Here is a 13,213-nt window from a genome sequence, read left to right as displayed (position 1 = left end):
ACACACTCACATGAACGCAAACACACATGCACACACAGTGCATAGTGAACCAGTCCTCAGACTTGAATAAATGAAACGACACAGATATTAACCAATAAAGCATGTCGATATGCTCAAACATATGGGAAACGTGTATACTATTTGTGTTATATTTTGGAGGGTTTTTTGTAATAATTAAGCATTTACAATGCCTATTGTGTACTTTCAGAACTGGGCGACGGCTGAAAAAGAAATTTGCGAAGAAAAATATAGCGTTTACTTCAGATTTATTTTCTTGAAGCATTTAATATGTAGGTGCAGTGGGTAGCACTGCCGCCTCACAGCAAGGAGGTCCTGGGTTCGAATCCCCGTCGGCCGGGGCCAACTCTGTTCTCCCCGTGTCTGCGTGGGTTTCCTCCGGGTACTCCCACAGTCCGAAGATATGCAGGTTAGGCTGATTGGAGAGAGAGTCTAAATTGCCCGTAGGTGTGAGTGAATAATAATACATACGGACGCATGTATCTATGGACGTAGAGACATAACACAAATTAGTATCAAAACCAGGTCCTGAAGTACACACAAATACTACAAAAAGAAACGACCTGAACTCAAAGTGTGAAATGTATCTTACCTGGGTGCTTTTACTACAAACAGTGCAGGCTGTAAAGTCGGTGCGATAAAGGACCGCACTACCTTTAGTAGTGATTTGGTTGCCTGATTTGGTTGAAATATATTTAAAAAATAATTACAATCCCACACCAAAACTTTCTATATAAGCAACTACAGTAATATATGCCGATTGAAAAGAGGAACATTTTGGATTCCGTTTTCTTGACAAAATAAAAAAATGCACACTTATTTTCTGCGTCTTTTTACTTCGGTTGAGAGTCAACGTGCAGTCCCTTGCTCATCGGTTAACTCAATCGTAACTCCTCGAGTCAAAATAACGTGATGTTTTTTATAGGCCTACGTAGTCTACGCTTAATCATATACGGCGTGCTTTACCGCTTAGAAAGTATTTTTCTGATATATTTCATTTTTATCTAGTCCTATTCAATGTAACGTTGATAATTATTTTTCTTCACGATGATTTCACAGTGATATTGTCACAGTAGGATATTTTCAGGGATTTAGTATTCCTGGTATAGGCTATGTGATACTATATTATTCACTTTGATGCTGCTATATTTCTGATATGAAATATTACGCCTCATGTTATTATATTTTTCTTGACATGAGCTTTTGCTATCAAATATCACTGGATGTTTCGCGGCCAGGCCTATATGCGCCTCGAAAACCCGATAGGCTTTTATGATAAGGGTTATGGACGTATTAGAGATAATTAAAATAGGCTACACATGGTTTGCAAACAAAATCACGTCACAAGAAAGATGAATTTATTTATTTAAAGACTAATGTAGTAAACGTGGCGTTTCTGATTGATCACTCAGACGCCAAATACAAATGTACAATTGAATCAATGACATAGTAAAAATCTTTTCCAGCCCTGGAGGGGAAGGTAAAAACGACATTCACTTTAAAGCATCTATTTTCCGGCTGCAAGTTCGAAAGATTTTCCGGCGGATCTGGTTCAGTTTCAGGCCGTAGATGAGGGGGTTGAGGAGCGGGGGCACTACGAGGTACTCCAGGGACATGAAATTGCGGAGAGCGTGCAGACGACTGTAGGAACCGTAGCGAGCGTACATTACATCAAAAACGAGTGCAATTATGAAGTTGGTCAATGTTATTAAATGGGGCAAACAGGTCTGCATGAATTTATTTCGTTGTTCCTGTGATCGCACAGATGCTTTGATGATATTAACATAGGACACCAAGATCATCACTGCTTGTGAAATATTACAGCAGACGAGTGTGTATCCGTATATGTTGTTTACAGTGGTTCCTATGCATGATAGCTTTACCGCTCCCCAGTTTGTGCAGTAAAGCTTTTCAATTTTGAATCCACAGAGGGGTAGTCTGGCTATCAGGCCCACCCCAACAGCTGATTCACAGATGGAAAACAGCCAGGCAAAAATCAACAATTGCATCACCTTCCGAGGCTTGACGATAGAGTGGTAACTGAGCGGCTTGCAAATGGCGACATACCTGTCATAAGCCATCACAGCTAACGTAGCGATTTCGCAGAAGACGTAGCTGTATATTACAAAAATCTGAGCCAGGCAAGCTTCATACGAAATAACTGGAGCCAAACTCGAGTCAGATAAAAGGTCCACCATTATTTTCGGATAAAATGAAGAGGCACCATATATCCCATTTACACACAAGTTACAGATAAATAGAAACATGGGCTCATGGAGCGTTTTCTCCAAAATAATTGTCACGATCAAAGTCAGGTTTACTAAAATAGTAAAAAAGTAACCCAGGAGAGCGACGACAAAGTATGCGTGTTTGTTTGACGTCGTCTCATTCAGTCCTTGTAGAATAATCACTCTTCCAGTTGAATTCTCCATGGTAGTTGTATTACAGTTGTTTATGAAACGCAAGGGGGGTTCTGAGATGTTCTTTGGTTACCTTTCCCAGTGTTTATTTCTCCTGTACCGCAAAAAGAAAAAAAAACATCAAACCGTCTGCAGGAATCAGACCACGTTTGTACGAATGCTTCTAGATCTGCGACTCCAGCATGAATAATCTAGCTCTGATTATACATGTTCAGAAAATGCGTGAATGATATAGTTGAATAATATAGTTTGAATAATATAGTTACGTTTGAAACTGTAAAACAATCCCAGAACAATTCAGACTTCAGACTTCACAATAAAACCTTAATGCATCTAAAAATAATGTCAGAGTTAACATTAAGACAGAGAAACCATTCATTCGGTTTCTCTGTCTAACGCGATGCAAGGAAGCAACACGCAGAAAGATGTAATGCCTATCTATGCCCACCGTATCAGGCTTTATATAGGCTGTCTGGATTGTATAAATGGCCTTTGAGACTTGTAAAGGAATCACCGTCACATACACCAATGAATTAAATCAAGTCAACAATGCGACGAAAAAAGAGAAAGATAACATGGGCAAGTAAATATCCCCTTGGGAATGAAATGTGTGTTTGTGGCAGGCATGAAAAGAGGTTTGAGAACACACAGTGGGCTCCAAAATGATTGGCACCCTTGATAAATATGCACAGAAAAATAATACCATGATTGAAATAAGCTTGATTTTCCAACAATTGTAAAGTAGTGTAATTTAATAATGATTCAATGGAATCAACTAAAGTCTTATATTTTCAAAATAAAAAAATGTTTTCACAAAAAACAAATTATCATAATTATTTACACACCTGGGCCGTGTTTCCCGATAGCATTCTCTTAGCATTTTAGGAAGACTCGAAAGGTATACTTTACTAAAGTTGTTACTTGTCTAGGCGTGTTTCCCAAACTATCCCTGAGGAAGTTGCTTAAGGGATATACGAGCTACATTACTACGCCCATCGACAGCTCCAGGATTGATTATGCACTCCATGCAACGACTGCTTGACTGCGTTATGAGAGAAAGTAGTGTTCTTTATCATTAAAACACTGCAGGAATACTTTAAAATATTGCATTCATCATGACAAGTGGGAACTTATTCATAGAATTAAAAACATACAAATTTAATTATCCAACCATATATATAATTTTCGCCAAATTGGTGCAAGAACTCGGTACCTCAGATAGTGGTATCGGGCCTCTTCCCGCTTCACCACCAGGCAATACGCCTTGCATGTCATGTTTTATTTACATTATTTTAATATAATTGTCATGGTGTCATAAATGACTTTGCAGTCAGGGTTGATTTGCCAGAAGCACCATCACATTACTGGTGTAATTCATTATTTTCTCTGATTTCTTGGTTTTAAATAAAAGCGCACCAACAAGCAAAGCGCTTCAACACGAAAACAACATAAGCTATGGCGGAATTTAAAAAAAAATTCTGATTCGGGTTACCTTACAATCCGTTTTATAATAAAGTTCTTCTTTTGAAATCAGTTTGGCACTTGGGAGCAGAACTTTTTTATGTGGTTTCTTATTGACACCCTGTGGTCTGGACCACAAACTGCAGGCCAGATGGCGTTAAACCCCTTTATGTGTTTATTTTATTCATGTGCATTAATTACAGTAAGGCAGATCTTTCCAACCAACTGGAGAGAACGCTGGAGAATCCATTAGCTTTTGAAGAGTAAAAGTCTATTTCTCTGCCACACACTCACCTATACGCAAACACACATGCACACACCGGCACATGGGCGCACACAGGCAGAGAGAAACACATATCAGGACCAGACTTAAGACTTAATGCCATCCTTGATGAAAATGAAAAAAGGCTGTATAAATTAAACGACACAGATATTAACCAATAGATTATGCTGATATGCACAAACATATAGGAAACGTGTATACTAATTCTCATGCAATTATTCTTTCATTTTCAAACTTGATTGTGGATGTTTTTCTAGGGTTTTTTTTGTTGTAATAATTAAGCATTTGTGTGGCTATTGTGTGCTTTGAGAACTGGGCAACGCTGAAAGAGAAATTGCACGAAGAAATTTGCGAAGGAAAATATAGCTATGTTTATTTCAGAAGCATTTTTTTAAAGCATTTAATATGTAAACATCAGATAGCTATCCAGTCATTACACTTAAAAACGATAGCTATTCTCAATTCCATAAAATACTCAGTGAAGATGAATCAATACTGTTTACATGGTAAACAATGAAAAATAAAACAAATCTGAGCCTACAGTGAAAGCAGTGTGCGGACATACGGACGCATGTATATATGCATGTAGAGGCATAACACAATTTAGTCTCAAAACCAAGTCCTGAAGTACACATAAAAACTACAAAAATAAACGACCTGAACTCAAAGTGTCAAATGTATCTTACCCGTGTGCTTCTACTACAAACAGTATTGGCTCTAAAGTCGGAGCGATAAAGGACCGCACTACCTTTAGTAATGATTTAGTTGCCTGATTTGGTTGAAATATTAAACATTTTAAAGAATCCCACACCAAAACTTTCTATGTCAGTAACTACAGTAATATATGCCTATTGAAAAAAAGGAACATTTTGGATTCCGTTTTCTTACCAAATTCTAAATGTCAAAAAAGAAAAAGAAAAAAGTGCACTTATATTTTTTGCGTCTTTTTATTTCGGTTGAGAGTCATCGTCCAGTGCGTCCCTAGCTCATCGGTTAACTCAATCGTAACTCCCAGAGTCAGAATAAAGTGTTGTTTTCGATAGGCCCACGTAGTCTACGGTTAATCATATGTGGCGTCCTTTACCGCTTAGAAAGTTTTTTTTTCTGATACATTTCATTTTGATCTCGCCCTTTTTTCTTCACGGTGACATGTCCAATTTCACAGTGATATTTTCAGGGATGTAGTATTCCCTGGCATAGGCTATGTGAAACTATATTATTCACTTTGATGCTGCTGTATTTCTGATATGAAATATTACGTCTCATATTGTTATTTTTCCTGACATAAGATTTTGCTAACAAATATCACTGTATTTTTTTCAAACGTGCGCGGTCAAGCAATTTGGCTTATATGCGCCTGGAAAACCCGAAAGGCCTTTATGACGAGAAATATGCTTTTTACCATGAAGCAGCTTCATAGTGCAAATGTCGGCTACTGTCTGCCAGACCCATACCTGGAAGTATTATAAAGAATTAAAATAGGTTACACATGGTTTGCAAAATCACGTCACAATAAATGAATTTATCTTACGAAGGACTATGGTAGGAAACGTGACTGATTGATCATTCAAACACCAGTATTTCAAATACAAATGTACAATTGATTCAAGGACATAGTAAAAATATTTCCCAGCGTTGGAGGGGAAGGTAAAAACTACATTCACTTTAGAGCATGTATTTTCCGGCTGCAAATTCGAAAGATTCTCCGGCGGATCTGATTCAGTTTCAGGCCGTAGATGAGGGGGTTTAGGAGCGGTGGAACTACGAGGTACTCCAGGGACATGAAATTGCGGAGAGCGTGCAAGCGGTTGCGGGAACCATACCGAGCGTACATGATGTCAAAAACCAGTGCAATGAAAAAATTCGTCAATGATATTAAATGTGGCAAACAAGACTGCATGAATTTACTTCGTTGTTCCTGCGATCGCACAGATGCTTTGACGATATGAACATAGGACACCAAGATCATCACTGCTTGTGAAATATGAGAAAACGTGAGTATGTATCCATATATGTTGTTTACAGTGGTATCTACACATGACAGCTTTGCCACTCCCCAGTTTGTGCAGTAAATCTTTTCAATGTTGAATCCACAGAGAGGCAGTCTGGCTACCAGGCCCACCCCAACAGCTGATTCACAGATGGAAAACAGCCAGGCAAAAAACAAAAATTGCATTACCTTCCGAGGCGTGATGATAGAGTGATAACTGAGCGGCTTGCATATCGCAACATACCGGTCATAAGCCATCACAGCTAACGTAGTGATTTCGCAGAAGACGTAGCTGTATATTACAAAAATCTGAGCCAGGCAAGCTTCATACGAAATAACTGGAGCCAAACTCGAGTCAGATAAAAGGTCCACCATTAGTTTCGGATAAAATGAAGAGGCACCATATATCCCATTTACACACAAGTTACAGATAAATAGAAACATGGGCTCATGGAGCGTTTTCTCCAAATAAATTGTCACGATCAAAGTCAGGTTTACTAAAATAGTAAAAAAGTAACCCAGGAGAGCGACGACAAAGTATGCGTGTTTGTTTGACGTCGTCTCATTCAGTCCTTGTAGAATAATCACTCTTCCAGTTGAATTCTCCATGGTAGTTGTATTACAGTTGTTTATGAAACGCAGGGGGGGTTCTGAGATGTTCTTTGGTTACCTTTCCCAGTGTTTATTTCTCCTGTACCGCGAAAAGAAAAAAAAACACCAAACCGTCTGCAGGAATCAGACCACGTTTGTACGAATGCTTCTAGATCTGCGACTCCAGCATGAATAATCTAGCTCTGATTATACATGTTCAGAAAATGCGTGAATAATATAGTTGAATAATATAGTTTGAATAATATAGTTACGTTTGAAACTGTAAAACAATCCCAGAACAATTCAGACTTCAGACTTCACAATAAAACCTTAATGCATCTAAAAATAATGTCAGAGTTAACATTAAGACAGAGAAACCATTCATTCGGTTTCTCTGTCTAACGCGATGCAAGGAAGCAACACGCAGAAAGATGTAATGCCTATCTATGCCCACCGTATCAGGCTTTATATAGGCTGTCTGGATTGTATAAATGGCCTTTGAGACTTGTAAAGGAATCACCGTCACATACACCAATGAATTAAATCAAGTCAACAATGCGACGAAAAAAGAGAAAGATAACATGGGCAAGTAAATATGCCCTTGGGAATGAAATGTGTGTTTGTAGCAGGCATGAAAAGAGGTTTGAGAACACGCAGTGGGCTCCAAAATGATTGGCACCCTTGATAAATATGCACAGAAAAATAATACCATGATTGAAATAAGCTTGATTTTCCAACAATTGTAAAGTAGTGTAATTTAATAATGATTCAATGGAATCAACTAAAGTCTTATATTTTCAAAATAAAAAAATGTTTTCACAAAAAACAAATTATCATAATTATTTACACACCTGGGCCGTGTTTCCCGATAGCATTCTCTTAGCATTTTAGGAAGACTCGAAAGGTATACTTTACTAAAGTTGTTACTTGTCTAGGCGTGTTTCCCAAACTATCCCTGAGGAAGTTGCTTAAGGGATATACGAGCTACATTACTACGCCCATCGACAGCTCCAGGATTGATTATGCACTCCATGCAACGACTGCTTGACTGCGTTATGAGAGAAAGTAGTGTTCTTTATCATTAAAACACTGCAGGAATACTTTAAAATATTGCATTCATCATGACAAGTGGGAACTTATTCATAGAATTAAAAAAAAACAAATTTAATTATCCAACCATATATATAATTTTCGCCAAATTGGTGCAAGAACTCGGTACCTCAGATAGTGGTATCGGGCCTCTTCCCGCTTCACCACCAGGCAATACGCCTTGCATGTCATGTTTTATTTACATTATTTTAATATCATTGTCATGGTGTCATAAATGACTTTGCAGTCAGGGTTGATTTGCCAGAAGCACCATCACATTACTGGTGTAATTCATTATTTTCTCTGATTTCTTGGTTTTAAATAAAAGCGCACCAACAAGCAAAGCGCTTCAACACGAAAACAACATAAGCTATGGCGGAATTCTTTTTAAAATTCTGATTCGGGTTACCTTACAATCCATTTCATAATAAAGTTCTTCTTTTGAAATCAGTTTGGCACTTGGGAGCAGAACTTGTTTATGTGGTTTCTTATTGACACCCTGTGGTCTGGACCACAAACTGCAGGCCAGATGGCGTTAAACCCCTTTATGTGTTTATTTTATTCATGTGAATTAATTACAGTAAGGCAGATCTTTCCAACCAACTGGAGAGAACGCTGGAGAATCCATTAGCTTTTGAAGAGTAAAAGTCTATTTCTCTGCCACACACTCACCTATACGCAAACACACATGCACACACCGGCACATGGGCGCACACAGGCAGAGAGAAACACATATCAGGACCAGACTTAAGACTTAATGCCATCCTTGATGAAAATGAAAAAAGGCTGTATAAATTAAACGACACAGATATTAACCAATAGATTATGCTGATATGCACAAACATATAGGAAACGTGTATACTAATTCTCATGCAATTATTCTTTCATTTTCAAACTTGATTGTGGATGTTTTTCTAGGGTTTTTTTTGTTGTAATAATTAAGCATTTGTGTGGCTATTGTGTGCTTTGAGAACTGGGCAACGCTGAAAGAGAAATTGCACGAAGAAATTTGCGAAGGAAAATATAGCTATGTTTATTTCAGAAGCATTTTTTTAAAGCATTTAATATGTAAACATCAGATAGCTATCCAGTCATTACACTTAAGAACGATAGCTATTCTCAATTCCATAAAATACTCAGTGAAGATGAATCAATACTGTTTACATGGTAAACAATGAAAAATAAAACAAATCTGAGCCTACAGTGAAAGCAGTGTGCGGACATACGGACGCATGTATATATGCATGTAGAGGCATAACACAATTTAGTCTCAAAACCAAGTCCTGAAGTACACATAAAAACTACAAAAATAAACGACCTGAACTCAAAGTGTCAAATGTATCTTACCCGTGTGCTTCTACTACAAACAGTATTGGCTCTAAAGTCGGAGCGATAAAGGACCGCACTACCTTTAGTAATGATTTAGTTGCCTGATTTGGTTGAAATATTAAACATTTTAAAGAATCCCACACCAAAACTTTCTATGTCAGTAACTACAGTAATATATGCCTATTGAAAAAAAGGAACATTTTGGATTCCGTTTTCTTACCAAATTCTAAATGTCAAAAAAGAAAAAGAAAAAAGTGCACTTATATTTTTTGCGTCTTTTTATTTCGGTTGAGAGTCGTCGTCCAGTGCGTCCCTAGCTCATCGGTTAACTCAATCGTAACTCCCCGAGTCAGAATAAAGTGTTGTTTTCGATAGGCCCACGTAGTCTACGGTGAATCATATGTGGCGTCCTTTACCGCTTAGAACGTTTTTTTTTCTGATACATTTCATTTTGATCTCGCCCTTTTTTCTTCACGGTGACATGTCCAATTTCACAGTGATATTTTCAGGGATGTAGTATTCCCTGGCATAGGCTATGTGAAACTATATTATTCACTTTGATGCTGCTGTATTTCTGATATGAAATATTACGTCTCATATTGTTATTTTTCCTGACATAAGATTTTGCTAACAAATATCACTGTATTTTTTTCAAACGTGCGCGGTCAAGCAATTTGGCTTATATGCGCCTGGAAAACCCGAAAGGCCTTTATGACGAGAAATATGCTTTTTACCATGAAACAGCTTCATAGGGCAAATGTCGGCTACTGTCTGCCAGACCCATACCTGGAAGTATAAAGAATTAAATTAGGTTACACATGGTTTGCAAAATCACGTCACAATAAATGAATTTATCTTACGAAGGACTATGGTAGGAAACGTGACGGATTGATCATTCAAACACCAGTATTTCAAATACAAATGTACAATTGATTCAAGGACATAGTAAAAATATTTTCCAGCGTTGGAGGGGAAGGTAAAAATTACATTCACTTTAGAGCATGTATTTTCCGGCTGCAAATTCGAAAAATTCTCCGGCGGATCTGGTTCAATTTCAGGCCGTAGATGAGGGGGTTGAGGAGCGGGGGCACTACGAGGTATTCCAAGGACATGAAATTGCGGAGAGCGTGCAGACGACTGTAGGAACCATACCGAGCGTACATAACATCAAAAACGAGTGCCATGAAGAAGTTCGTCAATGATATTAAATGTGGCAAACAAGACTGCATGAATTTATTTCGTTGTTCCTGCGATCGCACGGATGCTTTGACGATATGAACATAGGACACCAAGATCATCACTGCTTGTGAAATATGAGAAAAGATGAGCGTGTATCCATATATGTTGTTTACAGTGGTATCTACACATGACAGCTTTACCACTCCCCAGTTTGTGCAGTAAATCTTTTCAATGTTGAATCCACAGAGAGGTAGTCTGGCTATCAGGCCCATCCCAACAGCTGATTCACAGAAGGATAACAGCCAGGCAAAAAGCAGCAATTGCATTACCTTCCGAGGCGTGATGATAGAGTGGTAACTGAGCGGCTTGCATATCGCGACATACCGGTCATAAGCCATCACAGCTAACGTAGTGATTTCGCAGAAGACGTAGTTGTATATTATAAAAATCTGAACCAGGCAAGCTTCATACGAAACAACTCCAGCCAAACTCGAGTTAGATAAAAGGTCCACCATTAGTTTCGGATAAAATGAAGAGGCACCAAATATCCCATTTACACACAAGTTACCCAGAAATATAAACATGGGATCATGAAGCGTTTTCTCCAAAATAATTGTCACGATCAAAGTCAGGTTCACTAAAATAGTAAAAAAGTAAGCCAGGAGAGCGACGACAAAGTATGCGTGTTTGTTTGATGTCGTCTCATTCAGTCCTTGTAGAACAAAAACCTTTCCAGTTGAATTGTCCATGGCAGTTTTATTACAGTTGTTTATAAAACACAAGGGAGGTTCTGAGATGTTCTTGGGTAACTTTCCCCAGTGTTTGTTTCTCCTGTACCGCAAAAAGAAAAAATACCAAACCGCCTGCAGGGGGTTATTGATTATTGTAATCTATAATAGTCTAGCTCCGATTACAAAATTATTGCCATTTGAATAATATAACTAACTTTACGTTTGAAATCCTGAAACAATCATAAAACAGTTCATCAGAATTAACATTAAAACATTAAAAAACTTCGTCAGAGTTAACATTAAGACAGAGAAACCATTCATTCGGTTTATCTGTCTAACGCGATACAAGGAAGCAACATGCAGAAATATGTAATGCCTATCTATGCCCACCGTATCAGGCTTTATATAGGCTGTCTGGATTGTATAAATGGCCTTTGAGATTTGCAAACGAATCACCCTCACATACACCAATGAATGAAATCAAGTAAACAACGGGACATAAAAAGAGAAAAATAACATGGGCAAGTAAATATGCCCTTGAGAATGAAATGTGTATTTGTAGCAGGCATGAAAGTGGTTTGAAAACACATACAGTGGGCTCCAAAATTGGCACCCTTGATAAATATCCCCAGACAAATAATAGCATGATTGAAATTAGCTTTATTTTCCAACACTTGTTAAGTAGTGCGATTTATTAACGATTCAATGGAATCAACCAAAGTCTTTCCAAAAAACAAGTTTCAGAATTATTGGCACAACTGGATAATACTTTGTACAAACACTCCTAGCAAAGACGACAGGAATGAGTTTTTCCTATAATTTGTAATAAGGTTAAAGAACACATGGAGATTGTTTCTCCATCATTTCTCAGAATCATATGACATCCTTGGGTTTGTGCCTATGCACCCCCCTAAGCCATTGCAGAATGGTGATGTTGTTTTCAGTTAATCTTTTCTGTATGGATTTAGATGTACAGTGGTGTCCAAAAGTCTGACACCACATTGGAAATATATATATATTTTTCATGTAATCCTGAAAATAAACAGAACATTTTAGGATTTTGTAAAAAATAAAACAAATGAAATGAAGGTTACTTCAAAGTAACTCGAAGACTACTCAAAGACCAAAGAAGAGCAAGAAGTGCTGGACAATCCACAATCACCTGACCTCAACCCCATTGAACATTTACTTGAACACTTGAAGACTGACCAAAGCCAAGCATTCAGTAACATCACAAGGTGCTCTTTGGAACATTGCAAAATTATGCTGGGATACCATGAATCATCAGGTTTAGCATACATTTGTTGTTGAGTCTATGCCAGTTTTAAAATAGTTCAAAACATCTCCAAAACATGAATGACCTACCTTCATATTTGACAGTAAGTTTCAGGTGCTTCTCCTTGTATACATTCCTATCTTACTGCCAAACATGTTGATGGAGTTTATGACCAAAACTGAAGCCTCAGTGACCCCAAGACACAGCCAATCTCAATTTTTCAATCCTTGGGTTACTTTTGGCCTCCCTCGCCATCTTCCTCACAGTCCATGGGAACAAAGTGCAAAGTGTGTCTTCCTTCTAGCAAAATCGCAACCATTCTATGTTTGACTTTTTTTTTTACATAAAAAATTAACATAAAAACTTTGCATGCTGACTCTTCCGCCACATCAGACAATATTTTCTGTGACTGTTCAGTAGGCTAATCCATTACATTACTGACATTTAGTAGACACTCTTATCCAGATCGACATGCAGATTGAACACAGGGACAAGTGTGATGAGGACCGTAGAGGACAGTATGGTTCCGAGTCCTAGTGTGAACATATAGATACAATGATACAAACTATATATGAGTGCCATTATAATCTTTGGCATGCACAAGGCTAATCATGGTGGTAGGGAGGAAAAGGTACAGCCTGATGAGATGAGTTTTCAGTCTGCGCTTGAAAGTGGTCAGAGACTCTGCTGTTCTGACATCCACATCCCACCTCTGTGGGGCCAGAACAGACAGCAGTCATGGCTGAGAAGTGCAGGTGCGGCAAGGGGGAGGAGCCAGGCATCCCAAAGTAGTGGAAGGGAGGGGTCTTGCTGGTGTATACGTTCTGATAAGTGATTGAATATATG

At 38.1% G+C, this 13,213-nt stretch overlaps 3 protein-coding genes across 3 annotated transcripts; all 3 read right to left on the bottom strand.

Annotated features, from left to right (window-relative positions):
- Positions 1 to 1,511: 1,511 nt before the first annotated feature.
- Positions 1,512 to 2,450, bottom strand: LOC133107269 (putative gustatory receptor clone PTE03). Its single transcript, XM_061216238.1, has one exon. It carries the CDS (start codon positions 2,448 to 2,450, stop codon positions 1,512 to 1,514), a length of 939 nt encoding a protein of 312 aa, XP_061072222.1.
- Positions 2,451 to 5,842: 3,392 nt separating this feature from the next.
- On the bottom strand, positions 5,843 to 6,781 carry LOC133108740 (olfactory receptor 8I2-like). Its single transcript, XM_061218447.1, has one exon. It carries the CDS (start codon positions 6,779 to 6,781, stop codon positions 5,843 to 5,845), a length of 939 nt encoding a protein of 312 aa, XP_061074431.1.
- Positions 6,782 to 10,170: 3,389 nt separating this feature from the next.
- Positions 10,171 to 11,109, bottom strand: LOC133107250 (olfactory receptor 8I2-like). The gene has a single exon (XM_061216210.1). It carries the CDS (start codon positions 11,107 to 11,109, stop codon positions 10,171 to 10,173), a length of 939 nt encoding a protein of 312 aa, XP_061072194.1.
- Between the last annotated feature and the right edge of the window lie 2,104 nt (positions 11,110 to 13,213).

The sequence above is a fragment of the Conger conger genome, chromosome 13, assembly GCF_963514075.1.
Source record: "Conger conger chromosome 13, fConCon1.1, whole genome shotgun sequence".
NCBI lineage: Eukaryota > Metazoa > Chordata > Actinopteri > Anguilliformes > Congridae > Conger > Conger conger.
Note: the sequence above shows the minus strand (reverse complement) of the source record. Positions and strands in the feature narration are given on the sequence as shown.